Source organism: Ailuropoda melanoleuca, chromosome 12, assembly GCF_002007445.2.
Source record: "Ailuropoda melanoleuca isolate Jingjing chromosome 12, ASM200744v2, whole genome shotgun sequence".
Taxonomy (NCBI): Eukaryota; Metazoa; Chordata; class Mammalia; order Carnivora; family Ursidae; genus Ailuropoda; species Ailuropoda melanoleuca.
Genome location: NC_048229.1, coordinates 5,155,624 through 5,183,343, shown reverse-complemented (window position 1 = coordinate 5,183,343; position 27,720 = coordinate 5,155,624). Strand labels below are relative to the sequence as shown.

The window sequence follows — 27,720 nt, the reverse complement described above, 5'->3', positions numbered from 1 at the left end:
GTCATTTTCCCAAACTGGAACCGTGGCTGGGTGGTAGGTTATGATTTAGAGCAGCCAAATGGGGGAGGGTGCTCGTATGAACGGAAACTTCATCTTGGAAGAAACACCTGTCCCCAAACAGAACCCTGAACAGGGATGGGCACGGGGGAAGCTCCCTCCCCTGCATTAGGCAGCTCTGCCCCCAGGCCTTGTGGGGGGATGTCACTGGAGGGGACGTGGGCCCCTTGCAAGAGTGAGTGGACTGTGGGGGGCACACCTGGGACCTGTAGAGATTCTCCCAGCTTAAGAGAACCATGAGGTTTTGTTTAGGCAAGATGGACAGATCTCCTCCTCGTTAGGGGCGTGCTGGAGTCAGGGGTGGGCCAGGAGTCTCTCCCCACAGCCCTCTCTTGTCTGTCCCTCTCCTCTCCACAGACTCTCTCTGAACCCAACAACCTACCACCTACTCATTCATCCACTCCCCCAACCCGCCACCCATCTATCCAACTTACCATCTACCCATCCATCCACCTGCCTGCTCACCTCTCACTCAACCTATATCCAGTTACCTGCCCACCCCTCCACCCACCCTCCTCCATCCATCCATCCACTCACCTAACCCACCCAGCCACCCACTGTCATGTCTACCCAGCCACCGACCTGTTCATCCAGCCCAGCCACTGCCCACACACCACCTGCCCATCTCTCCACCCACCTACCCCGTCATCTACCCACTTACCCATTCATCTATCCACCTACCCATCCTTCTAACCCAATCTCCCGTCCATCTGCCTGCCAAATATCTGCCCGTTCACCCATCCAACCACCCTCTCCCCTGCCCTTCCCTCCACCTACCCACGCGTTGTCTATTCATCCACTTACCCATCTGCCCTCCTGCCTCCTACCCCAACCCGCCATCCATCTACCTACTTTCCTGCCCGTCATTCATCCATTTACCTCCCGACCCATCAATCCATGCGTGCATCCACTGACCAGCACCCACCCACCACCCGCCCGCCTGTCCCCTCCCTTGTGCCAACCTGGCCCACCTCAGGACCGTGGGCGTGCTGGGCTCCACGGAGGTGATGATGCCCTTCATGCCCGTGTTGTGCAGCACGCTGGGCCTCTGCTGGATGGCATCCTGGGTCCGGGGTGAGATGGGCGAGTGCTGGTGGGAGTGGGAGTGGGAGGCGGGGCGGCTGCTGCTGCTGCTGCCTCCCCCACCCCCGCCGCCACTGCCGCTGCCGCTGCTCTGCTCTGTACCTGGTGGGGACAGGCTGCGGCGTCAGAGGAGCAGGCCTCACGTGGCCCGTGAGGACCCCCAGAGGCTGGGGCAGGGACCTCTGACGCCCTACCGGGTCTCCAGATGGGCGCGTGCTCCACAGTGGCGGCGGACGTGAGGATGGACTTCTCGCGCTCCCGTTCACGCTCCCGATCTCGGTCGCGCTCCCGCTCCCTCTCGGACGAGGAGGTGGCGGAGGGTTTTGTCAAGTGAGTGGGACCCCCTGGCAACCAAAAGTCCCACGATTCAGCCCAGCGCTCAGGGAGGGCCTGGACTGGTCCTCTGGGGTGGACAGAGGACACCCAGCCACCTTCCTTGGACGCCAGGATTCCAAACCCAGGACGGGGGCAGGGGTGTTACCTGGGGAGAGCGGGGAGCTGCTGAGCCGGCTGCTGAAGTGCTGGGGTGCTGTGGGGAGGTAGGCGAGACGGTCCATGGCGGTGGCGGGTGTGCCTGGTGTTGGAGGCACCAGCACGGGTAGGTGTGGCACTTGGGACAGGTCGATGATGCCTGCAAGAGGAGGTGGGGGCGGGGGTTGCAGGAGGGGCAGGAGGGGCTGGCCCACCTGCTGGCTGGGCCACCCCGTCAGCTGGAGGGCAGGGTGCCCTTGTGAGCCGGGGCGCTCCCTCCTGCTGCTGAGCACCAGGCCCCTCGGGCCCGTCTTCTGAATGCCAGGCTCTCACAGCCCCACCTCCCCTTGGCTCGCGAAGCCCAGAAGCGGCTGTGTCCTGCAGCCGGCACCCCGCGTTACCTCGGCGTGTTCTTCCTGCTCTCCCAACCTCTCACCCCATACAACCAGTTCCCTGTATTCAGTCCTCACTGTCTGAAATACCTAGCATGACTGGTTTTTCCAAAGGACCCTAACTAGTACTTGGTTGTTCCAGAAGTTTCCAGAGGATGACTTTAATGCACTTACAAAGCAACCACAGGCTGTTTGCAAGTCAAGGGAACCAGAAATACAAACAACCTCCTATTTCGATCCCTTTAACGCCCAGAGCCCCATATACCAGGAGAACCCAGACACGGGTGTACAGCTCCGTGTGCACCCAGGACGCACATGGCTACCAGACACACACACACAGCACACACCACCCTCCACCACCTGCCAGGCCTGTGCACACAGGGTGGTCACACCGCCCAGACCTCCAGCACACCCATGCCCTTTGCACCGTCGAGCAGGCCCGGGCAGACGAGGACTAGGGCCGATTCTCGATGGGGAGGGTCTGCCCGCCCACTTGGCAGCAAGTGCCTGGCCCCACCCACCTCGAGGGCCGGCGGCGTAGTTGAGAGCCAGTGAGGACTCGCGGGGTGACAGGCCCCTCAGCATGTCAGCTCGCTGGGCCATGGCGGTGGCCGCGTTGTGGTGCATCTGTTGCGAGGTGATGTAATCGTTGATGATTGTCTGGCGGTTCTCCAGCGCCGCCGTGTCGGGGTAGCCGCGGATGAGGTACGGTGGGTACAGGTGCGGGTAGGTGGGGTTGGGGGCCAGGTGTCGGGGCAGATAATAGGCAGCGGCTGCAGAGAGGAGAGGGGCAGGGTCAGACTGGCCCCCCACTCCTATACCTGACTTCTCCCCAAAATACCCCCCACAACTCAGAATGGAGGGCCTAGACATAGAAAAACCCTTGCTCCTCAAAACACATAGGGATACCTTCTACTGAAAATGTTCTTCAGATCAAAGTTCCCCCAAACAAAGGGCATCCAAAATGTAGATCACTAAGATACCAACGGGATGCATCCTTCTAAACAGATTTTCAGACCATGTACATCTGAGGAATACTCAACACTTCAGCCCTCTTTTGATACATTTGCAATTTTAAAGGCACTGATAAGTTCTGCAGGAAAAGAAAACCACTGAAAAACGTCTTCTGTTCTGACCTAAAATGTTCACACGATTGTATCACTGGGTCTCTCCACCCCTACACCTCAGTTTCCCCATCTGGCAGAGTTTAGTTGATGCCTGAGGAGTCCTCGGGCTGACAATGATGAAGCCCCTGACCCCCTGCTGTGGGGTTCTATTGGTTCAGGACAATCACCTGCATCAAGAGGGATTCCTCGGGGTATGGAGGCGGGATCGAAGGCCAGCGGGATGTGGCCACGGTACAGGTCCACACCACTCACGCCCCGAAGCAGGTGCTCATAGGGCGAGATGGGGTGGGGGTGGTGTTCAGGCACGGTGCTGTGGGGGGACTTGGCAATCTCACGGGGTGTCGATGTCAGTTTTCGGTCCTGGGATGCCTTGCTAGACGAGAGGCTGCCTGTGGGGACAGGCCAAGGGGGGTTAGCATCGGACCTCTGTGCCAGGGCTGTCACAGTTCCCCACACGGGGGCCGCCGAGGCCAGGGTTTATGGGAGGCCATCTGAGGGTGGGCACTCTGGGATCCGGGGACCAGACTCTGCCTTCACCTGTTCCTTTGCCTCAGCTCCTGTGTTCTTTCATTTACTTATTTGCTTCTGTGTTTTTGTTCTTTTAAAAAATTCACTCATTCATGCTCTCATTTGTTCCTTCCTTCCTTCCTTCCTTCCTTCATTCATTCATTCAGGCAATCAAAAAATATTTATGGAGCCTCTATTACGTGCCAGGCACTGTTCTAAGAGCTGGAGCCACCCCAGTGAACAAAACAGGCAGGAAACCTGGGCCGCATGGAGCAGACACTTAATGCCGGAGAAAGGTGACAAACTAGTCTTCAAACGAATTTCTGAGTGATTAATGCTCCAGAGAAAATTTAAAATGTGACCAGAATACTGGGGGAGGGTCCTAAAAGCCTCCTCAAGAATGTGACTTTGCACACAGAAATGAAGGACAAAAAGAAGTCTTTTAGGTAATGATCTGAAAGTGGAGGAGGTTTCAGGCAGAGGGAACAGCAGGTGCAAAGGCCCCGAGCTAAGTCACAGAACGGAGAGGAGGAAGGTAGCTCACTGAGCCTGGGGTGGATAAAGGCACATGGGGACAGTGAGATGGGGCTTGGACAGGGCCAGCTCCTACAGGCTTGCCGTGGAGAGAAGTCACTAGAAAGATTTAAGCAGTAGAGTGGCACGATTTGATGTGAGCTTTTTGAAGGACAATTCTGGCTGCGTTTGGGGTGCAGATTATAGCAGGACAGGAGGGGAGTTGGGGAGGCCAGGTGGGAAATCGTGGTGGTCTGGAGGTGGCAGGGAGGCGAAGATAATTCTGAGTGTAATTCGGGGGCAGAAGCCACGGGTCAGGCAGGTGGAAGGTATGTGGTAGCCCCGAGGGTGCCCCCGGTTTCCAGCCTATGTTGAAGGTGGGTGGGGGGCAGTTTCCTGAGCCGAGGAGTCCACCCGGCACCTACCCCCCACCCTGCACCCCACGCACCCTCCTGCAGGCGCGGGGTGGGCTCCCGCGTGGTCACCGGTGAGCCGCGTGGGAGGTGGCCAGCGAAGGGTGCCCCGTGCTCCTCATAGGTCAGGGGGCTCTGGCGCGGCTTGCCCAGCTCGGGCACGATGACCGGGGCCCCCCGGGTGATGGAGCCCCCCGAGCTGCCGGCTGCCCCTGGCCGGCTCTTCAGGCTCTCCTCGTAGCAGGCGCGCTCCAGCGCCCGGGCATCAGCCATCACATCCAGCGGGTGCACGGGCGGGAACGTGCGGCCGGGGCTGCCGATGATGGAGCGCACGTCATGCTTTTTGGGGCCGGCAGAGGATGTGCCAGTGTCATACTTGAGCGGGGTGCCCTGGGGAGAAGGGTGTGTGAGCACCAGCTGCATAATGGCTCAGAGCCTCAGTTTCACAGCCATAAAATGGGAGCAACGTTTCACGCCGTTTCACAAAGGGCTTTGCTAAACCTAAGATCAAGACACGTGTCACTGCCCTGCCCGCCCCTGTCCTGGCCCCAGAGCCACCTGCGGGGTTGCAGAAGGGGCACAAAGTTCAGCCCTCTCTGGAGCAAGTGGGGGACCCTCTGTTGGCCCCTACAGTATCAGCACCCCCACGTGGGGAAAACCTATCCCCGTCAGTCTGCGACCCTCCACGGCCCACTCGATGCCATGCCAGAAAATACAGCAGCAAAACCCACTTCTACCGCCTGGGGCCCAAGGCTCAGGGGTCAAGGCTCAGCTTTGTTTGCTCTCTGGCCAGAAGGGGCAGCTGAAGAAACAGTGGGTCATGGACCAGAGGGCAACCCGGCCACATGGGAGAAGCCTCCACCCTGCTGACACAGGCTTGGGGGCCTGAGGTACAGTGGGGCCCTGTGTCTCCAGTGATAGAGCTGCAAGTTTATTTACGAATGTTTTCATCACTTTCATAAGAAAGGGAAACACCTCACTTTTAAGAATATTGTAGAATCAGGCTAGCCTCCCTCTTGGGTCCATGGAGGACTCTACCCAGACGCTGAGAGCCAAACCGGTCCCCCGGCGTTGGATAATTTCCCCACGGCTTCTCCTGGCACTACGCCTTTGACCCCAGCTGTGATCCCCTCCCGGGATACCCTTCCCAGTCCTGTCTGCCCGGAGCCACGCAGCCCCTGGGATGGTTCCCACTCTCCCTAGGTAGTTTCCACTGACTAGCTCCTCACACAGTTGGAAGCTGGTCATGCCCTACCAGGCTGGGGCCTCCTGGGGCCCGTGAGCCGCGGGGGTGAGGCTGGGGGTGGGGGAGTGGACATCAAGAAGCAAAGATGTTGCAGATTTAAGCACGTCTGGACTTGAGGTTCATAACTGCCATTCACTTGCTGTGTGACCCTGGGCAAGTCACTTAATGTCTCTGAACCTTCACTTATGCACCAATACAATGAGAAGCAGCTGCAGGAGCTAAACAGGACACGATGCCAAGTAGCTCAGGCAGTGCCAGGCCCGTAACAAAAATCCAGTCGGCAGCCTCCATTTATGGTTAGCTCCGGGACTTTGGCAGGCTGCTTGCTCTCTCTGCGCCTGTTTCTCCATCTGAAGAACGGGGACAATGGGTATGAACCTCACAGGAGCGTAAATACAATCAAAGGAGGTCGTGGCTATAGAGCCCTTAGCAGGGAATCTGGAATGCACACGGCAGAAGCCCAGCCGTGAGCAACCGTGTCATCCCAGGCAAGGTACCCACGGAGTCGGAGCCTCAGTTTCCCCACTTGTAGAGGCCAGCGCAATGGCTGACAGCGCCCCCACCCACAGCATCCTGGCCCAGCCCGCCTGCCCCAGCGCCCGTACCTGCGTGATGGAGCCTTCCTTGAGCGGCCGTGGGGCCAGGGGCAGCTCAGGTGTGCGTCGCAGCTCCTCGCGCGGAATCTCGTGGATGGAGCGGCCAGCCTCCTTCACCGTCGCCACCAGCCCCTCGTGGGCCGGCTTCAGCTTCAGGGGCCCCAGGGCCTCTAAGGGTCGGGCCTTGTAGGCCTCGGCCAGGTCCCGCGGCGGGGGCGGGGGCGGGGGCGGGGTGCCCTCGCGCTTTAGGAGCTTGGCCTCCCGACGGAGGTAGTCTTCCTGGGCCTCCACGTAGGACCGCGGAATCCCTGCCAAGGAGGACGGGGTGCTGACCCTCGACTCCGCACCCCACCGCACCCGTTCTAAGCTGGGATCTCCACACCCCGGTGATTCTGGAGCCAGACTACCTGGGTTCAAATCCTCACTCGCTGTGTGACCTTGAGCACATGACTGGACCTCTCTGAGCCTCAGTCCCTTCATACATAAAATAGGAATATTAACTGAAACACCTCACCAAGTCGTACACATTCGATGAGATACCGTAGACAGAAAGCATAAAACGGGGACCCTCGTAGCTGGCTCGCCACCGACCAGCCAAGAGAACTTAACTTGGGTGGCATGGTATCAGCACCCTTAATAACTGTTAGCACATGATCATACCGGCCCCACATGCTAATACGGGAGGAGCACCTGGGTTAGGGCCAAGCACAGAACAGACGCTCAGTCAGCAATGCCTACACAGGACAGGGCTGCTGGGCAGTGTTCTGCTTTCTCCTTTTGTTTTTAAATAAGACAGACATGCCCTTGCTCTGCAGTTCAACCTGCACCTGTACTGGCCACACACACGTGTCATGCGCCTTTCCCACAGCAGGCTGGCACGTCCCCCCACCCCCGCCCATCGTGACTGCAAACGTCTGCGTGCTGGCTGCAGCCGCCGTGAGGGCAGTGGGGGACGGACACCATGGGGGACAGAGGGCGGGTGGCACCTTGTGTGATGGAGCCTCGGATATGGTGCTGCTCTTTGAGATGGTGGGGGCTGTGTCGCTCAGGCGGGATGGCGCGGCCCATGAGACCTGGGGGGGGGCAAGAGCGTCATGGTTACATAGGTCCCTCAGCCAGCCTTGGGCAGTGACAGGGGCTGGGTTCGGAGCCACCCCTCCCAGCACGGGTCCCTTCAACAGTGGTGGTGGTGGTGGCGGCACTGGACCCAGCAAGCAGTGTCCCATCTCGCGGGCCCTGCACTGCCTCTAGATCAAGCCTCAGCAAAACCTAGCCTCAGTTTACCTCTCTGGAGAATCAGGTGAACCGTCCCACCACCGCCCTCCGGGGGCACCGACAGACAAATTCTCTCTCTTTGGCACTTCAACCCACTGAGCTGGAAGCCCCCCCAGGGCAGGTCCTAGGCCCCCTGGCATTCCGTGTCTGCTGGGATAGGGAGCTAGGCAGGGCGCCCACCTTCGATGCTGGCTGAGGAGATGGCCCTGCTCACACGGCCCTCCATCATGTCATAGGTGCGCTTGGGGGCGGCCGTCTCGTGGGGAGGTCCTGAGCTGCTCCTGCCGTCCTCCTTGGAGCACTGGGACACCGACATGCCACCTGGAAAGCAGACCATGCTTGTGGTGAGCACTGGCTGTCTGGGGCACATGGGCCCGTGCCAGCCAACCAGCTGGGGCCCCGGGACAGGAGCCCTCCCGAGGGAAGCCACAGCCTGCAGGCAAGCCGGGGCCTCTCTCTCCAGCCTAGAGGATTTAACAGATACAAAGGCTTCCTGCACCGTGAACCCCAACCCACTGTCAGTAGGTATGTGCCTCTGACCACACACGGCCGTATGAACCTGCGCGCAAACGCTGCCTCACACGGGCACCGACTCGTGACGTGAACATCAATGCACGCACGCGAGCAGCAGAGTGGGAACAGACAGGGTGTGTGACCGTCTGGGTGTGAGCGTGTGCACGTGCGATTATGTGTGCACGTACACACACAGGCCTGGCCACTGAGGACAAAGTGAGGCCAGGTGTACAATGGGCCCATGTGCATACGGGTGCACACACAGGTGTGCTGTAACAAGTCCACGTTGGGGGGGGGGCTGTCCACGGCAGACGTGGCTTCACTGAGCCAGGAGGAACCTCAGGCTGGACACCCGGCCCCCCAGACAGGCGGGGGGTCTGCAAGCCAGGAGGCAGGCCCTGAGCAGAGAGGGGCCTGGCCTCGCCCAGCAAGCTGGGCTCCTCCAGGGGCCTCTCCTCCTCCAGGGCGGCAGGGTCTAGAGCAGCAGAAGCAAGCTCCCTAGGGCCCCAGTCCTGCCCCTCAGAGGTAACAGGTTCTCCCCCTCTTGTTACTTCTCGGGATCACACCACAGGCTACAAAGCGGCGTCCTACAGACATACTGGGTTGCGGCTCTGAATTTTTTTCAAAATTAATTCCTGACGTTAAAACACAGAGATTTCAGATCAAAATGAAAAAAAAAAATGTGTATAAGAAGAGATTAAAGTCTGGCCAGGGGGCTCACATCCATACAGGGCGACAGCAGCAGCTGTCCGGGCTGCCAGGGCACCCCAACCCCGCCGCCTCCCTGCTAACCACCCGGCTCCAGGAAGCGCAGGCGAGATGAGAAGCCCTGGTGCAAACACACTCTACAGATGAGAGCTCGAGCACCAAGGGGCTCGAGAGTGGGTGTGGGAACCTGGGTTGAGGCTGTGCTCGCCCCACCTGCACGCCTCGACTGCAGGCCCTCTCAGCCATGCACTGAGGCTGGCGCCAAGACACAGCTACTGGGCTGTCCCTTGGCCACATGGTACCACTTCCACTTCCCAGGACCGAGGCGGCAGGGGGCACGGGCAGAGGTGGACAAAGATGAGAAAAGATGCCTGTTCATCAGAGGAAAAGCAACGTAGGGCCCTGGAGGTCCAGCCCCGGAGAGGGGTACCCATGAGCCACATTCCACTCCACAGCCCCGGGAGCCCAAGGATGCCAAGAAACTCACATCCCGGCTCTGTCCTCCCTTAACTCTCTCCGTGCAGGGCTCCTTAGGTGGGGAACCTGAACCCAGGAGGGGAGAGGGGGCAAGAGGCAAGGGGAAGAGGAGGGTCACTCTGGTCATCACACCCTGGTGGCCACCCATGTGCTACCAATTAGAGCGCAGCATTTGCCAGAAGTGCTGGGCCTCAGTTTCCCCATTATGCTTCCAGCAAGGCGGGCCAACCCTTCCCTGTTGCTGGCTTACACACCTTCAGGGATATGGAGATCACCACCTCTCTGGTTGTGCTTCACGCTGTCACCCAGCCCTCACTCCCTGTGCAGCCACCTCCACGAGCCAAACACCCTCCTCCCCTGATCCCAAGCCTCCTTGTCTCTCAAGGGGCCGCCAGGGTGGCCACACCACTGGCTGTCCCAATATATCCATAAAATGGGGATAAAATGCTTCGCCCTGGTTTTTGACCACTCCCCAGATCTGCTTCCACAGACATCTGGCTGCCTTTTACCCTGACTGCGTTTTTCCAGACCCTCCTCTCTTGACCAACTCCAGAAACACCGAAGCCTGGGGTTTGGTGGACAAGCCATGCTGGAGGGGCAGGTTTCCATGACTCAGAGTTCACAAGGTGACTTCCTAATTGCATCTCGTGTGGGCATCCTGAGAGCTGAGGGGGGCTTCATCCGCTGTGCTCCCCCTAAAAACCCCGTGGGCGCATGGCCAACCTGCCTCCCGTGCCCCCATCAGCCCTCCACGGAAAGGTTCTTTCCTGGGCACTAAAAACTCCCGCAGATGGGGAGGAGGAAGGCCGCCCCGAGCCGCGAGGCTGTTAACAACAGCACTCACCCTCATAGGACAGGACGTGTCCCTTCTTGCCCTCATAGATGACATGGCCCTTGGGCAGGCTGTCCTCCCGACTGCGGTCCAGGCGACTGGGGCTGTCCTCGCCGATGATCCTGGTGATGGTGCCTTTGTAGAGAACGTCGGCCGGAGTGCCCTGGAGGCACAGAGGGGGTAAGCGCCTGGCAGGCTCCACCAGGGGACCCCTCGTGCTCACCAGGCATGATGCAGGCGTGACCAGAAGACCTACACGGGTCCCTCCAGCTTCACACACACACATGTTCACGTGCCAGACCCACCGACACACGTGTTCACTGAGCACCCCCGGTGTAACAGAAACCGCCCAGAGCCCCTTAGATACATTCGTTCATTTAATCCTAAGACAGGTCCTATCACTGTGCCTGTTTCAAGGGGGAGACTGAGGCGCTGAGTGCTCAGTGACTTCATCCAGGGGCACAGCCGGGACCGGAACCCAGGCAGTCTGGCCCTGGAGTCTGTTTTCCAACTTGTCCCATCTGGGTTTTACCTTCTCAGAGCCCTGACATTTAACTGCTGACGTAACTGGCAGCAGTGCTGAGATGTGGTCCCCGTGCTGTGCGTGTACCATGCACTCCCGTTTCCCAGAACCAGGGCTTCTCAACCTCAGCACTATGCCATAGGGGGGTCAGCTGCTTCTTTGTTCTGGGTGCTCTCCTGGGCATCCCTGGCCTGCACCCGCTGGAGGCCAGAGCTGCACCGTGCCCCCCAATCTGCCCCCCTCCAAGGTGTAATAATCAAAGATGTCCCTAGACATTGCCCAATGTCTGCGAGGAGGCAAAATTGCCCACTGCCTTAGAGAGAGTGAGCTCCCCACTAGGGGAGGTATTCAGAGAGAAGACAGTCACGTGGAATAGCATCCTGCCCTGGGGAACTTCCAAGAACACTGAGTGTGAGGATCAGAATACAAGTCTGGAGTCAGACTGCTGGATGGCAAATAGCAGCTTTACCAGTGAGTTGCTGTGTGACCTCTCAAGTCACACTACCTCTCTGAGCCTATATATCTGTACATCTACAGAAAGAAAATAATCCCTGCATCTATGATTCTCAAAGGCACTTGGCATAGACAAGCTGCCCCCAAATCAAGATGTCTATGAGCCATTTCATTTCACAGATGTGGGGGTCCCTCTGTGTGCCAAGCCCTGGACCAGTGAACCCTGAGTCTCCCTGTGGGAACTCTTCTGCCGGGAAACATCCCCCTGTGGGGTAAGAGCAACAACTGGCAACCCTCTTTTACTGCAGATCCTGAGAGGAACAAGACACTGAATGCAGACGGGCTCCCCCAACTTCTCACAGCAAACGCTCTAGCGGGGGTCTCCCCGCCACACTCAGCTATCTGTGCACACTCAGCAGAAATAGGCGATCACTGGGCGGTGGTCCAGGGGCAGGCGGGAGCACAAGGCAGGGACATCCTCTCTGAGGCCACGGACACCAGCATTGCTGTTAGCCATGTCTCAGTGCTGGCAGAACTGGGTCCATACCGGGAAAGCAGGGGCTCATCAAAGAGCACAGTGGGTGACGGGAAGGGGCTTTCCTGGTGGGACTGAAGGTGGTCAATGTCCTCGAGCTCCGCTGTTTACAGGGGCTCTCCTCCATGCCACAGAGGACAGAAACCCTGACCGGCCGTGGACCCTGCCCTTGGGGACAATCCCCTGGACAGACTCGTGTGAGCATGGAGATTCTTAACCCGAGGCCTGTTTCAAGGACAGAGCCTGCAGCCTCAGGGCGTGGGCCCCACGAGCGCCACTCCCAGGGCAGGTGGGAGCACCGGGGAGCACAGAGTGTTGGGGCTTCACCCAGCACCTGCCAGGTTTGCGGATGTGTGCGTCTATGTATGTGAGCGCACACGTGTGTGTGTGGTCTGGGCATGATTTCATCACTGCCCGGTAGCAAGGCTGTGGGAAAGTCTGACTCTCCAGCATTCTGGCAGCTGCCACCCTCTGCCAAAGACAATCGAAGGGGTGTGACTGACCGAGATGGTGTGGGTCACAGTTGCCTGGAAACCTGGGGCGGACGGGTGTCTAGGAACTGCACATGTCAACCTTCCATCACCAGCGACTCCACAAGAAAGCCTCTGTGAGCAGGTACTTTACTCGAGAGGCCGCCCCTGCTCGAGCGAGTGTGTGCCACAGCCTGAATACCCCGCCTGACCTTTGCCCCAGGAACCTGCTCTTTGCACTGAGCAAAGCCGCCTCCAAAAGCCTGTTATTTCAAAATCTACAGCTTTCTCCTCTTGTGGTGTGATCTGAGGCCACCGGGGTCAAAAACACCTCACTGCGGGCCAGCCTATGGCCTGACGCTCCATTAACGTGCGTGTGGGCGGGGCAGGGTGTGCCGTGCGGGCCTGTTTACGTCCGTGTGTCTCTGTGTCTGTGTGCCTGCATGTCTGTTTGTCCATTTGCCCTGTATACATGAGCGTGTCTGCATTATGTCCATGTGTGTGTGTCCGTGTGTATGTCTGTGTGCGCAAGCGTGTCTGTGCACACCCTTCCGGGCACACACACCTGTGTGTTCTGGCTCCTCGTTTTCTGGCCCAGTGCTCCAGAGCCAGACGCCGCTGGACACAAACCTCTGGGTCCACTACTTACAACTGAGTGACCCCCGGTTTAACCTCTGAGCTTTGGTCTTCTTATCTATAAAACCAGCTATGACAGCACGGACTCTGTGCTAGTGTCACGTGTCTTGTCCAGAGCTGGGTGGAAGGGAAGACGAGAAAGCCCAGGGTGCTACGGACTCCAGGGGGTGATGGAGCCACGCTCATCCTGCACTCCCTGCTGCAGAGGTGAATGTGGCTCCGATGCCTGACTCCGACCCTCAGGCAGCCGAAACCACAAGGTTAAGGCTGGCACAAGAGGAAACCTCTTTGTTTTCTGGGACTGAAGTCAAAAACAGGGAGGATTATGACGGCACATGGGGAGCCCCAGGGATGGGGGCTGACTCCGTCCAAGTGCAGAGCACCTGCCCGCTGACACCTTGCCGGGAGCCTCCGCTCCTGCTCTAGACACCACGGCCCCTCGCCAGTCCTTGCATGTGCCAGAGACGTTCCCACGTGCTGCTCCCCGAACCGGGAATGCTGTTCCCTGAGCCTCCTATGGGGCTCACCCCCAGAAGTCTCCCCCACTGGCCTGGGCAGCCCCAGGCGTTCTCAATGGCAGTGTTTTACTCCATCGGAAGCACTGCATACTCCGAAGCTGTCGGCCCGGTTTCGACCAGTCTGTGGATCCGGGGCGACCTCCCGCGTTACCCTGCCAGTTCCTTGGGCGTGGCGAGTTTCGCGTGTTGCTCAGCACCTAACGTGCCTGGCTCCAAGCAGACGAGACAAATGACCACAGCATGAGTTGCTATTACCAGGACATCACCCCATCCACCAGCCCGGTGCCACGCAGTGACGTCCGAGGGACCAGATGGCCTGGCCCACCGCTCTGCCTGCAGTCCAGGCCACATCCGGAGCCGCTGCCTGCCGGCCCTCCCCCCGCCCCTCAGGCGGCGCCCCAGGACACCTACGTGGGTGATGGAGCCACGGTACGTGATGGGGGTCTCGGAAGGCACCCGCGTGCTGGGGATGCCCTTGGTGATGCTTCCTCCCGGAACCGAGCCCAGGGACGTCCCTAGAAGACATGAGACACGGGGTGTAAAGGGTGTCTGCAACCCTTTCCCAGGGGACTGTGGTCCTGCTGACCTGCAAGATCCCCTTGGTGTCTCAACGCAGAGGACCCCCTGCCCCTAAATGGGTGAACCATTATGAAGAGGGGCTTCTGGACCCTCTGGGAGCGGACAGTGCTCAGCAGACTTTGGATAAAAGACCCTGTTCCTGCTTCGAACCTTCCTCCAAAGAGCAGAGGGGCAGCTGCTGGGGATGCAGGGCAGACTCCAGGCCTCACACCCACCCCTCATGCCCTCACCTCTCAGCACGGACGTCTCCTGGGCTGTGGGCACCCCCAGGCTCTCCGGTGGCCCAGCCTGGCCCCGTGGGGACAGCTGCTCCTGCTTCACTCCGCTGAAGGGCGCTGGGGATGGGCGAGAGCAGTGAGCCACGTGCCACTGGGATAGGGACTTGGAGGGAGGGCCCCCACCTAATCCTACCCAGGGGCTGAGGTCCAGTACTGCCGGGGATTTGGAGTACCACCCTCCCATCAAGTTTAGGCCATGGTCCCGGCGGCCAAGCCACCTTCCCTCATCCCCTCAACATGGACAGCTGGAGCTAAGCCTGGGCCTTCCAGGTAGGGGGGTGCAGATCCTTACCCAGCTTCTTGGGGTCCATGGCGAGGGGCAGCCCCATGGTGATGGGGCCCACAGGGGCCTTGGCGTGCTCGGAGTATGGGACGTGGAGCTGCACCGACATTCCCTGCAAGGGGCAGAGGTCATGGGGTCACAGGGGCCCCCACAGTCCCTCTACCACATGCCCAAGCCCAGCCAGAGTGCCGACATCCCCTTCCACAAAAGCCCAAGAGGAGGGAAACCTCGGGATCACATGCAGGTCGGGAAGCTGGGACTCAAGTCCCAGCCCTGCTGCCCCGCGAGTGACCACGGACAAGTCCCTGGCTCTCCTGAGCTGTGGTCCCCTCACCTGTGAAGTGGCCATCGTGATCTGGTGTCATTTAAAGAGAACGATACACACCCGTGGGCTAGGGCAGAGTGGACACCTCGCCCCGTCCCCCGCCACACAGGTGGGTAGGTCAGGGAGGCCAAGGGGCAGGTAGTCACAGACAGGCTCACCATGTGCTATGTGTCTAGTGCATTCAATCTTCAATTTCACAGAGGGGAAACCAAGGCACAGAAAGCTTAGGTAACTTGCCCAAGGTCACATAGTCTGGTTGCAGCGCCCATGCTCCGGACCACCCCAGATTCCCAAGGTCCTAAGTGCCTGGGACAAGCTCCAGGCAGCTCAGACCCCAGCAGCACTGTGCACAGAGATGACTCTGGCCCCTTGGGTGCCCAGCTCCCACCTAGCCATCACCGCTTCTGATGCCCCCACTTTATAAATGGAAAGAATAACCCCCAAAAGAGGAAGTGGCTGTTCTCCAGGCACCAGGCCACACAGATGCTCCTGGGGGGAGCGCTGGCCCTCCCGCCTCACCTGGGAGATAGCGCTCATTTGCCTCTCGAGGACACTGGGGTGCTTAGTGGAGGAGATGAGGGGCGGCGGGTTGGAGATGGTAGGTGGGCGTGGCAGGACGGGCCGGACACTGTCATGGAGGCCCAGAGGCATTGGGTGACCTGCAGGGCACACATCTGTCCATCACAGGGCCCCCGCGGTGGTCGTGCCCCTGCCAGACAGACCCCCCCCTCAGGAAGGTCCCTGTCCACATGTGCCCCTCTGCTGCTCTTGCCATCTCTGTCCTGATGAGCGCCCGTGTCTTTGGTTCACACACCACAACTCAGGGAAGCCTCCCTCCACCCTGTCACAGCCCAGACCCTGGCCCAAGCCCCTCACCTCTGGCCCAGACCCTTTAACTGGTCTCCCCATTCCCACTTTACCCAAACCCAAGCCATCCCCCACCCCGCCCACCCCAGCAGTAGCCCATTCCCCTCACAGGAACCAAAGGATCTTTCTAATAAGTCTACTGGTTCACATCCTCCCCCCCTGCTGTGAACTTCCCATGGCTCCCCACTGCTCCCAGAATAAAGTTTTAACCTCTGACTCATCTTTCACATTCGCCTGACCTGGTGCTTGCGGTCTCCCCCCGGCTTTTGTTTCTACCTGTCCGTTCTCTAGCTCTAAGTCACTGGTAGAAGGTAGAGCCCCCACTCTAGGGCTGCCCCTCACCAGCTCAAGCACCTCCTATGCTCCCTGTTGCCAGTGGCTTCAGTCTTAATCCTGCAAACTTCTCAAATCTCAATAGATCTCTTCCTTTCCCTTCACCGACCAGACCATCCCTCTTGTTGGTGCCCATCAGACTCTAAGATGCTTCTGCGTGCAGTTCCAAACCACTGCACACAGTTGGCACCCAATGACTGTGCTGGCTGACTCAGCATGGCACCCAGGGAGCCCAAGCTTGGGCCAAGCTACTCACCAGGTGGGGCGTAGGAGAAGGCTGAGGGGTCAGGGGCGTGCGGGGAGGCCTTGATCACCTCACGAGGGGGCACAGGGAAGGGCAGGCCTGACGTCCAGCACGGGGGCTCCGTGGGCAGCTTCTGGCCCTCAGGCGCAAAGGCCGGGAAGAACACAGGCTTCTCTGCTAAGGGGACGAGGGAGGGCAGTCAGCTGAGCTTGGCCAGCCCTCAGGGACCCGGCAGCCCCGGCCACCCCTGCTCAAACAAGGCCCTCCTGTGCCCACAGCACTGGCCCTGGGCAAGGATGGGGTCCTGGCCAACAGGAATGGGGGTCTCTGCTGGGAGCCCACCAAGTATGCAGCCCGGCACTGTCCTGAGCCCTCATGATATCCTGCTCGGCACAGGAACGTGTCTCTGGGCTGGACTGGGGGGCTTGGCAGCCCCTGAGATCCTAGGGAGCTGCTCAGTTCTAGTGTGCCAGGCAAGCAGGGGCCTGCCGCCTGCCCCCGCACAGACACTCGCTGTGGGGCACAGCCGCATCACCCGTGCACGTGTTGTCTATGGCAGAGCTGAGCACTTGCCGCACAGACTGTCTGGCCCATTAAGTCTACAATATTTACTGTCCGGCTCTTTCTAGAAAAAGCTGGTTGGCCTCTGCACAGCGATGAAGGCTTGCTGTGACGTGTATGCCCTGGCCGGAGGTGCAGATGCCCGGGAGCACCACGCCCATGGCGGCCTGTCTGTTGGACACATACGACGTGCTAGGCACTGTGCTAAGTGTCCCCCCGGCGTAAACCCCAGGAGCCTCCCTGTAAGCTCATGAGAAACTGGCTGCTACCAGATCTGTCATACGGAGGGGGAATGGGAGGTACAGACACATCGGTGACGCGCTCTAAGGTCACCAGCAAACATGCTCGCCGTGCTGGCCTGTGCAGCCGCAGCTCACACAGCAGGAGGCAGCCCCCCACAGGCCGGCACTTCCCAAGTGCTTCGTGCGGGCCAACTCACTTATCCTCGCTACGCCAGAGACAGAATAGCCACTGTCCCCGTTTTACAGATGGGAAAACTGAGGCCAGGAGAGGGGAGGTCACCTGGTCAGAGGGCCACAGCCGGCAAGGGAGGGAGCTCGAGCCCGGGCAGTCAGGCTACAGGCTGTGATCTGAGCCTTCACCACCACTCTACCCACAGGAGGATGAACGACAGCTGGCCCCAGAGTCCTCAGGCCTGGGGACGCCCTGTAGATGGGGTCAAAGGCCAGGGGCACAGGTCCGTCGTCATGCTGTTCTCCTGCCCACCTCCCACTCTACTGAAATCTGCCTCGAGCTCTGAACATCTCCCTTGAGAACTGGCTGGGGGGCCAATCCCATGGGAGAGAACTGGCTGAGAAGTCGGGCAGGACACACAACCTGGAAACGCCAGAACTCTCTAGCCCCTGGACAGAACAGCAGGCAGGTGTCATCTCTTGGCAGAGGGAGGTTCTGAAAGCCCACTGAGGTACAGCAGCAGAGCGCTAGCATCGATGAGTGATGCCTGCTGCGGGCACAGCTGGTGGCAGGGAGGCGTGCACGCTCCAGACCCTCTCTCTCCCCTATGAGAGACTGAGGGCCCCCTGAATCTGCACCCTGGTGAACTGGGCAGCCCACAGGAGAGGGTCACAGGTGCAGGGAATAACCCAGTGGAGGGATTCCACAGCCCTGCCGTGAACCCCCGGGTCTTGCTTGTCCAGCTACCCAACCTTGTGTGTGCCTCAGCTGCTTGCTGCGGCTCAGCTTGGGCTGTGGTGGGCGGGGGTGGGCTCCAGGGCTGGAAGGGAAATCCGGGGCTGGGCCAGGCTGGGCAGGAGGCCGAGAGCCTGCAGAGACAACCTGTTCCTCCAGCTGGCCCCAGGGGAGCTGAGGGACTGGCTTGGCTGAGCTGCTCCACTCAGGAGCCAGGCGGCTGGGAAGGCTCCTGCGAGCCCAGAGAGGTAGTGCTGGGTATCAAGTTCACACATGTGCTTAAGGGCACTGAGCAGCGAGGCAGACCCCATGAGAAAAGCACACAGTGCCTGCCGCCCAGTGCACTGTCTGCTGCGTGGAGGCATTCCAGGAAACAGCACAACCCTAGGCCAGACTCAGAAACCACTGGTTGTGGCTCACTTTCTCCCAGGACAGGGCCTATGACCTGTCCCAGCAGGTCCTGGCTAGCCCCGTGTGGTGCCCAGCCACCCAAGGGCAGCCTAGCCCTGCTCACATCTGACACAGGCCAGAGCTGCTTGGGCCCCTGACATCACTGCACAGCCAACCCCTGGGCTGGTGCCCCAAGGCTGGAAGGTCTTCCAGAGCTACACCCCACTCTCGCCCAACAAACCCCACCCCCCTCATGGGCTACGCTGGTCCCAGTACGGGGGCCGGCAGGGTCCCGAGAGAAGGCAGACACCCTGCCCTCATTCCCACTCGAGTTTATCAGCAAGCGCCACTGGCTCTGCCTCTGAAACAAACTCCCAGTGCGCCTCCTTCCTCCCCACCTCCATGGTCACCCCTGCAGTCCAGGCTGCCACCAGAGCTGGTCAGGAAGAGCACTGTGGCCTCCTCCATCTGCCCACAACTCCCTGTAGCCCTTACCTCTCAACAATAACCAGGGAGAGAGAGAGCTTTCCAAAACAGAAATCAGATTATCTCCACAGCACAAACACATTAAAATTCCTCCTGAAAAGGCTTCGCCCACACCTGAGACAAAATCCCTGTGGTACCATGAGCCCACAAGGCCCAACACAATCATGGGCCCCCATTTTCCTCTCTGATCCTCTATCCTACCCTCTCCCCAGCCACAACGACCTTCTGGCAGCTCCCCAGACACACCAAGCTTGTCCCTACCCCAGGGCCTTTGCATTCCCCCAGATCTTCCCATGACTGATTCATCATCTCCACAGAGACCACTCCTCTGAACCCCTCCTCACCCTGCTTTGTTCTTCAACTGCATGAACTAACCTAAAGTCATCTTGCTTCCTTACGTATGTCCTGACTGAATGTCCTTCTCAATCACAGAAAGAGCTCCCCGAATCCAGGACTTCATCCTGCTCACCACTGAGCCCCCGGTGCCTAGCACAGCACTTGGCTATCACAGGTGTTCAACAAATGTCCTGGTCCAGTGGCCACAAGACAGCCCGTGTGCTGGCCAGGATGCACACCCACCCCGTGGGGGCGTCTGAGACTTCCTGCGGCAGGTGGAGACGGCCGCAGGGAGGCAAGGGGGCAGGCAGGCTGATTAAACAGGGAATGTCTGGTAGGCCTGTGTCACTTGTGGGAAGCGTGCAGCCGTCCTCCTTCAGGGACAGCCCTGCTCTTTGTCCTCAGACAGGCAAGCAGCACCGCCCTCAAGGAGGCCTGTGGCCAAGGGCCAGCCTGGCTTTCTAGAGAAGTTGCTCTGCCCAAGAAGGGGGTGCAGGCGGCCCTGGTCGCCTGAGCCCACCCTGCGCTGTGCTGCTCAGGGAAGGTGGGCTGGGGTCCTGCTGCCCTCAGACCCCAAGAGCAGCCAGCAGAAGCCTAGGCTAGCCCAGTGTGGGGGAACTCCGGAGGACCGGCGCCCAGCACTTGTGATGCACGTGGCACGTGCTGCATGCCAGGCTGCCCTGGGGAGGGGGCCTCTTTGGGGACACAGGCCTGGAACTTCTTGGGTCCAGTGGGGAGTGTGAGGCAGAGACAGACAATCCGGAGAACAAGAAACCACGCCTTGCCTGTCTCCTGACCTTGAGCTTCACGTGGTGACAATAAAGCACGCCCTGGGCAGTTGCTGGAACACAGCTGCTCAGGGAATTACCCCCAAGGGCTCCCCAGTGAACCCAGCGACCTCGGCCTGGAATAAGGTCAGGATGAGAGCTGGAGGGGGCAGTGCTTCCTGCCCAGGCCTCAGAGTTGCTGCCAGCTTGGTGCTGAGCTTCACGCAGGGTTCTAGAAGCTCCTGTGTGGGCTGAATCACATGGAGTCAGAAGCTGAGCACAGACATGCTTACGCGCAGATACAATGCTTTCAAAAATGTTTCAAAGTTGCCAACATTGAGAAACTGCACCTCAGGTGAAAACATGGATTTCTGGCTTTCCCGGAAGCACCACAGCAGGCCTGTCCGGCTGAAGCCAGTATGTGCCCACCTTAGAGAGAGCAGGAGTCTTCTGATTGGCCCCGTTCCCACCATGCCCTCCCGCCCCCTCCAGCCAGTCTACTCCTCTAGCTGGCCCCCCCCGCCACTCTCCACTCGGAGTCCACAGCAGCTAGCCTTCTGCCCCCCACTCCCCTGCTCTCCACACGGCCAAGGACACACACTCACCCTCCTTGTCGGCAGGAGGCACGGGGCTCCTGCTTTTGCCTCGAGGGCTGCTGCTGGGCTGCTGGGGGGTGTCACTCTCAGGCTGCAGGGGCTGTGGCGGAGGTGGGGCGGGGGGAGCTGCGTCCTCCCGGGGAGGCTCATGGACTTTGCTGACCTGCTGAGAGAAGCAGGGAGAGAAGGGAGTATCCTCACAGGCCGTCCAGGAGCCACAGAGATGAGGGGCAGCCTTCCAGGTCTCTGCACATGACAAGCCTGAGAGCCACAGCAGTGAGGTGCCCAAGGGCACACAGCTGAGGGGGCAGGAGAGTAGGTCTTCGCACCTCCCAGCTACCGAGGAGGGAGCCCAGGCCCCCGGCCTCGAGTCTCTGTAGGTCTCAGAGAGATCAGGATTGACAATCGGGACTGCACCCAGCCGTGAGAGCTAGCAGTGTAGCCTGGCCTACCCTGCGCCCCTCACTCAGAAAGCCCTGGTCAGCTCAGAGCCCCTCAGCCCGTAGCCCCCAGCTACGCTTGGGAAACCCAGGCATACTTCTTCAGAGAGGGGTGGCCCTGGCAGCGGCTGGGCCAGGGTGAGGAAAGGGCTCCTTTGAGGGGCTGCCTGCGTGGCCTGGAGAGTCTTTTGTGGGGCCTCCCCAAAGGGCCTCATGTTTAGAGTGGGTGGGGCCCCAGCCTTCTCCCCAAGGTGCTGTGACCTGCCTTCCCTGATCTGGGGAGCTCTGGAGAGCCCTTGGGGGTGGGGGCGGTATGGTGGGCACAGCCACTCTGGCTCAAAGGCCTGCAAGGGCACCGGGATGGGAGGGTCCCTCCAGAACCCCACCCCGCAAGCCCGCCAGCTCCTGGAGCTGTTCCCGCCTCATCTCCGTGGGGATTTCTCCAGGAAACAGGAGGCTGCTGGGAAGGTGGGAAGAGTGAGGCTGCAGGTGCTGCCCCCACCCCCTGGAGCTGCACACCCACCCTGACCTACTGCCTTCCCGAAGCAGAGGTGAAGGATGGGGGGCACGGGGCTGCAGCCTTCCCTGGCAGGAGTCCTGGGGTGCGACAGGGGCGCGTCTGGGCACTCACAATCGGGGGTATGGCGGCCGCCCGTTGCTTCAGCTGCTTCAGGTCCAGCGGCTTCTGGGGTGAGGCGTTGGCCCTGGTGTCACTGGTCGGGGTGAGGAGGCTGGGCCTTGGTGACAGCAGCCTGAGCAAGAGACGAGCGTCAGCCCACAGGCTACCAGCTGGCCTCTCCTGGCTCCAGCCCTGCACAATGGGGCTGGAGGGGCCATCAGAAATGAGGCAAATGTCCACGGTCACTGGCCAAGGAGACCAACCAGGACTCTGGGGTGGGGAGTGGGAACAGACGACTCCTCCCCCCCTTCCCCCCCCCCCCGCNTCCTTGCTGGCTCCGAGAGGAGCCAAGACCTCTTCCAACCCCAGCCTAGAGGCCCAGGCCAGGATCCAACACTCATCTGAGACAGCCCGAGGCAAGCAAAGTCCCAGGAGAGCCCAGACTCAGGGCCCGGGCCACGGTCCTTCGGAAGCTGCAGGAAAGCCAAAGAATCAACTAGATGAAGGCTTGGTGAGCTTATGACATTATTAATCACCCACATATGAAAGTCTCAGGCACCAGGGCATGGAGCTGAGTGGACCCCACTTACTGGAGGACAGGAGTTGGGGAACCTACCCTCTCAACCAGAATGTTCCACTAACTGGAATCTAACTGTTTACTGAAGAGCTAGAAGCAGGGAGACTGCAAGCTTTGCACGGAGGGGCTGCTCGGTGAGTACACGTCTACCCATCAGCCAGAAGTGTAGCCACGAGCTGAACTGGGCCTGTAAGTGCTTCAATCCCCAAAGTGAGGTCACGTACATCTGCTGTGGACACGCACAACTGGGTACCTGCACAGGGCACGCAGTAGTGCCAAAGCGGGTGCCAGGGGCAGGGTCCCGGCAGTGGAGGGCTGCAGTCTGTGGGGCACCCCAGCACAGCCTGCCCCGGGGGATGGGGCTCCTAAGCTGGTCATAGACATTACCTCCTGCAGGAAGTCTTCAGGGATTTCCAGGAAATCCCAGAGTACTGGGCACAGAAACTTGCTGCAAACCCTATCTGGCTCCCTAGTTGGCATGAGGTCTCCAAGGTGGGAGAGCTCAGTCTGCCCCAACCTCAGACCTTCACCCACCCACCAGGGCTGCCAGGCTCCTACCCAGCTCTTGACTCTCTCCTGCGATCTGCACTTGCTGGGCACACAGCAGACCCAGTGCTGTGCTTGGGGAGCACAGAGACCCAGGATCCAGTCCTGGCCTGCAGGACAACACAGCAGATGACCAAACAGGGTACATGAGGGCATCAGCCACAGGCTGGGATTCACCCAGAGGGCAAAGCTAAGGCCGGGTCCCCAAAGCTGGAGGGTCCTGTGGGCACAGTGACCATACCGGTCGATGCCATGTGCAGACTATGAGCCACAGCCACTGCCTTCCAGGTAAGAGCCGTGACAACCAGGACGTGGCTCATGCCACTCTGCAACTGCACGGCTGGTGCCAGACCCCCAGCGATGAGGAAAACATGCCTCCTTCCTGCGGATGGAGCCGGGCAGACATCTGACTCGGGGCCTAGGTGCCCTCCGCTCCTAGGGGCCACCGACCATGGCCATGACAGGCTGTGTACTGCGGGTACCTGCCTCCCACCCGCATCTGCCACATGCTCCGCTGAGCAGAGACAGACACGGTGACGCCTGCTGGGGCTGCCCAAGGCGTGCAGGTGGGGCCGGGCGCAGAGGAAGGTCGTCCTGACTTCTCCATGCTCAGCTGGCCTCCACGGTCCTCCCCACCTGCTCACCCTCCCTCCTGCCCTCAACCTCTCCACCTCCCCAGACCCCGCTCAGGCTCCACTCCGAGAGCTTCGGGGCCTTTCCTGTAGCTGCCACCCCTCCCTGCTCCCCTGTATTCAGGCCCCCAGGCCCAGGCACCCTAACAGGTCTAAGCACCCACCATTAGTTGTCCTGATGCTCCCCACCTGCCTCAACCCTACACCACGCCCAGCCTCCCCTCCCCTCTGCCTCCCAGCACCCATTTAAACCAACCTGCACCTGTAAGCTTCAATTTAAAAATGAATATGCCACTTTGGAAGAAGTCTGGCAGTTCCTCAAGAGGTAAAACACAGTTATCACCCGATCCGGCAATCCGGCTCCTGGGTGTCTCCCCAAGAGAACCGAGCACACAGGCCCACAGGAAAACCTGTCCACAAAGACCACAGCACCATAGCCGACAGGTGAAAACCACCCAAATATCCAAAAACAGATGAAAGATTAACAAAATGGGGTCCGTCCACACAATGGACTGCGACTCAGCGATAAAAATGAAGTATGACCCCTGCTGTACGACGCAGATGGATCTTGACCACAAGACGCCGAGCGAGAGAAGCCAGACACAAAGGGGCACATGTTGTGCAGATCCACTGATACGAAATGCCCAGAAGGGGAGAATCCAGACAGAAGGGAGGTGAGTGGAGGCCAGGGGCCGGGGACAGAACGAGGAGTGATGCTGAAGGGTACAGGGTTTCTTTCTGGGTGACGGAAATGTTCTGGAGTTCAATGGTAGTGATGGTCGCACGCCTCTGTGAACAGACTAAAATCCACTCAACTGCACGCTTTAACAGCTGAATTGTACAGTCGGTGAATTATAGCTCCATGAAGCTGTCATGAGAAGAAAATAAAGAATGTACTATATGCTAGCCATGAAATCAAGAGTTTAACTGCTGCTTCCACGAACGATAAAATGTATTTTATGTGTGTACAAAACTACTGTAAGACACAAGTATTAAAGTTACAAAGTAACATTTTGTATCAGTTTAAGTACCTTTTTATAACATATATATAAGAGAAGTGTTTGCCAGTGAACTAGGGCCTTCCCCTCGGGCCTGGGCCCTGCCTTGTTTTCCCCACAGCTCCTCACTTAGGGAGGGACCGTCACATCAGAGAGCAGGGGAGCAGGGGCTGCCCTCAAACGCTCTCAGCAAGCAGCCATTTGGGGCACACACAGAGCCCTAGACTCCCTTCCTGAGTCCCCCACCGAGTGAGGCAGGAGCTCGGTGGGGACTGGTGCCATGGGCACAGCACTTCACAGTTTATGAGAGGCCTCCTGACGCCAGCCCAACCACCCACTGTAAGAGGCCAGCATCCAAGAGCGAGGGTCTGGGTTCAAGTCCTTGACAAGCCTCAGTGTCTGGAACCCCCAAAGGAACAGGAAGATCCTTAGCATGGACAGGACTCCCAACTTGCCCTCGTTCCAGCCACTGCAGCCGGTGAGTGCCGCCTCCAGGAGCCCTCCTCAGGGGCGGCCCTGCCTCTGTGCTCTTTCCTTTGTTTTCTTGGAAGACAGCAGCTTTTATTTTCCTCTCTGGAGGCCCAGGGGTGGGGGGGGGGGGAGGCGGGGCTCTCGGAGCCTGGCACCAGGCATGTGACCCAAGAGGAGGGGAAGCCAGCAACGCGCCTGGGAGCGGTTCAGGGCTCATGCTCCCAGTTCAAATCCCACCTTGAGCTGTAGGACAGAACCACTGTGCCTTGGTTTCCTCATCTGTAAAATGGGCACGACAACAGTCACTCCTGCCCTCCCAGGACTGTTCTGTGGGGGAACAAGGAACTGTACACGAAGCATGGTGAGCAGCACCTGGGGCTGAGCAGGTCAGGTGATCTTTACATCACCATGGGTTTTTTTCCCACACTACAGGGCCAGGGCCGGGGGAAGGGGATGAGCAACAGGGGACTAGGGATACCCTGGGTCTGCGACAGGGTGCCCCTCTGTCTGCCAAGTGTCCCCCTTGGCTTCCCCCGATCACCAGGCTGAGATCATCCTCGCTACCATGCTGGGGCTGGAGGGTGAGGGAAGGCTGGTCATGAACAGTGTCTGCATAGATATGGTTCTGTTGCTCCCTATGGGGCCAGGTCCCTGCCCACCTGTCACCTTCTCTCCTGACCCTCTCCCTCGCTCTGCCACAGGCTTCTTTGCCTTCCACCAAACATAAGCTCATGCAGCCACAGGGCCTTTTCACTGGCCATTCCTCCCACATCTCCCACTACAGGCTTTGCTCACCCCCCCATGCCACCTCCTCAGAGAGGCCTCCCTGACTGCTCCACGTATGGCCCCTGCCCGGCACCCCTAATCTTCCCATCACCCACTTATCACAGAAGCAATTGTTCTGCTTCTTGAATATTCCCGTTCCATACTAGCCACTCTCACTAGAACGGAGCACTCTGTAATCAGGGCTCATCTGTTCTGTTCCCATCATCCCTCGCACCTAGAAGGGCACCTGGCACACACCAGTGCCCAGTCAATCATTTACAGAATGAAGAAATAAAAGGGAAATTGCTATTGGGATTCTTTCAAAATTTCCGGGGCACAGGGGAAGAAGCCACACTCCAGCCCGCTCTTGGAGTAAACTTTCACTGTTTCTAAAGCAGATCTGAAGGCAGCAAACCGTCCATTGAGCACCTAGTGTGTATGCACCCGGCACCAGCATGCAGTTCATGCTATGACCTCTGCTACGCGCACAGTAAGCCCGAACGTGGGGACACCACACCCATCTTGTAGAAAACTGAGGCCCAGAGGAAGGGGCTTTCTGAAGTCTCCACCCCACCAGAAAGTGCCCAGGCACCTTCTCTGGAAATTGGGACAGAGGAGGGCAGGCGAGCTCAAGGCTTAGCAATCAAAGCCACTATCTCTGGTCGTCAGCCAAGAAAACTCCCAGGCAGAGGAGCTGCCTGGCAGAAGGTGATGGAGAGTAAAAGCAGAATATGATTTCTCTCTCCAAAGGTCATCCGGCAGGGGCCAGAACGAGATGCATCCTGGGCCTGTCCAGGGACGCCCAGCTCACCACACCGGGGCTGCCAGGCGGGAAGGAGGGCGGTGGGCAGCCGGCCAGGACCCGGGGTCGTGCAGGGGCCCACCCGTCCCGCCAGCCCTTCCGGGAGGCCCTGGCTGCCAGGACGTGCTCTGACGCATCTTGCCTGCGCGGCTGTGGCTGGGGGGAGGGAGGGGTGGCAGGCGGCCAGCCAGGAAGAGGTCAGCAAGCTGGCCTAAGTCCAGCCTGGCTCCGAGGGCGGGGGACCAGCCTCGGTCACACAGGGCGTGACAAACCAGGTGTCCTGACTCCCAGCCCAGGGCCGCTGCTCTCTGGGGATCGAATGTTGGACATTCAGGCAGGAAGAGTGGATGGAGCCAGACCCAGCTGGGGGAGGGAAGGACACGTCCCTGGGTGGGGCTGTAGAGGGGGAGAAGGAGGCCGAAAGTAGCCTCTGGGGCTTCAGGCCTGGCCAGAGGGATCCAGGGGGTTAGTGGGGCTCAGCCCAGCCTTCCCAGTTCCCCAGGATTGGGCAGGCCATGTGAACCCAAAACATAGACTCCAGGAGGCTGCTTATCAGCGTGGTTGCCCCATGAGCTCAGCACTCTTCCCGCTAAGAGCAGAAACATGTTTCCATGACTCCGTCCCCGTGGCCAGCAGGAGCAGGGTGGGGAGCCGCCCGCCCTGACCCCATTACCCAGGCACAAACGGGGAGCGGAGCAGCCAGTCCCTGGCCGTGGGCCCTCCCCGGAGGACCGGGTCGCCGTGCGTGCTGTTTTCCAAGGGCAAGAAGCTCAGGAGCCTCTGAACCCTCAGAAGCCTGTTGGCCAGGCCTTTGCTGGTCGGTCACAGGGCCACCCACCAGACTATCTTCCTGACACAAACGGGGTGAGGCTCCTGCCAGCGGTGGCTCCCAGGGACCCCCGGACACAGGAATCGGAGGACCACGTGGCTCACTTCCTTTTGTGAAGGAAGACCCAAAGAGCTCTGGATGAATCTGATTTTCACATGAAATGTTCAAGAATTTGCCATTTTAACATGCCCCAAGGTGAATCATGGGGCAGAGGAAAGGCTCCGAGTGAACTTGGCGATTTGAAAGTCAGATTTTCCTCCCTCTTGCTCTGCCCAGAACTTTTCCGAGAGACGGGAGAGGAGAGACAACAGACCGCACTGTTTTTAGTCAAAATAAAAAACGACCCGCCTGCCTCACTAGAAAACATTCCTCCAGTGTCCAGATGTGGGTGGGAGCAGGTCTCTGCACCCCTGCCCTCAACTGCCCGCAGTTGGCCCCACCTCGGGGGTATGAGCGCTGGTGCTGCCAGAGTCTCAGGGCTCGGCGGCCTCAAGCATCGCTG

The 27,720-nt window shown here is 59.5% G+C and overlaps 1 protein-coding gene across 21 annotated transcripts in view; it reads right to left on the bottom strand.

Moving 5' to 3' along the window:
* NCOR2 (nuclear receptor corepressor 2) overlaps positions 1 to 27,720 on the bottom strand; it is a 217,925-nt gene that overhangs the window by 12,544 nt on the left and 177,661 nt on the right. For 14 of the 21 annotated variants that reach the window (XM_034639630.1, XM_034639648.1, XM_034639647.1 and 11 more), the window contains 17 exons: positions 21,611 to 21,731; positions 20,549 to 20,705; positions 16,267 to 16,431; positions 15,330 to 15,469; positions 14,495 to 14,597; positions 14,155 to 14,259; positions 13,757 to 13,860; positions 10,223 to 10,373; positions 7,861 to 8,001; positions 7,392 to 7,478; positions 6,415 to 6,713; positions 4,599 to 4,953; positions 3,298 to 3,519; positions 2,525 to 2,776; positions 1,622 to 1,771; positions 1,335 to 1,484; positions 1,029 to 1,242 (listed from right to left, as the gene is read on the bottom strand). In XM_034639630.1, the coding sequence (XP_034495521.1) occupies positions 1,029 to 1,242; positions 1,335 to 1,484; positions 1,622 to 1,771; positions 2,525 to 2,776; positions 3,298 to 3,519; positions 4,599 to 4,953; positions 6,415 to 6,713; positions 7,392 to 7,478; positions 7,861 to 8,001; positions 10,223 to 10,373; positions 13,757 to 13,860; positions 14,155 to 14,259; positions 14,495 to 14,597; positions 15,330 to 15,469; positions 16,267 to 16,431; positions 20,549 to 20,705; positions 21,611 to 21,731 (2,916 nt within the window). Of the gene's footprint in view, positions 1 to 1,019; positions 1,485 to 1,621; positions 1,772 to 2,524; positions 2,777 to 3,297; positions 3,520 to 4,598; positions 4,954 to 6,414; positions 6,714 to 7,391; positions 7,479 to 7,860; positions 8,002 to 10,222; positions 10,374 to 13,756; positions 13,861 to 14,154; positions 14,260 to 14,494; positions 14,598 to 15,329; positions 15,470 to 16,266; positions 16,432 to 20,548; positions 20,706 to 21,610; positions 21,732 to 27,720 lie in introns of all 21 variants that reach the window. The other 7 variants (XM_034639635.1, XM_034639641.1, XM_034639646.1 and 4 more) reach the window with 5 other exon arrangements.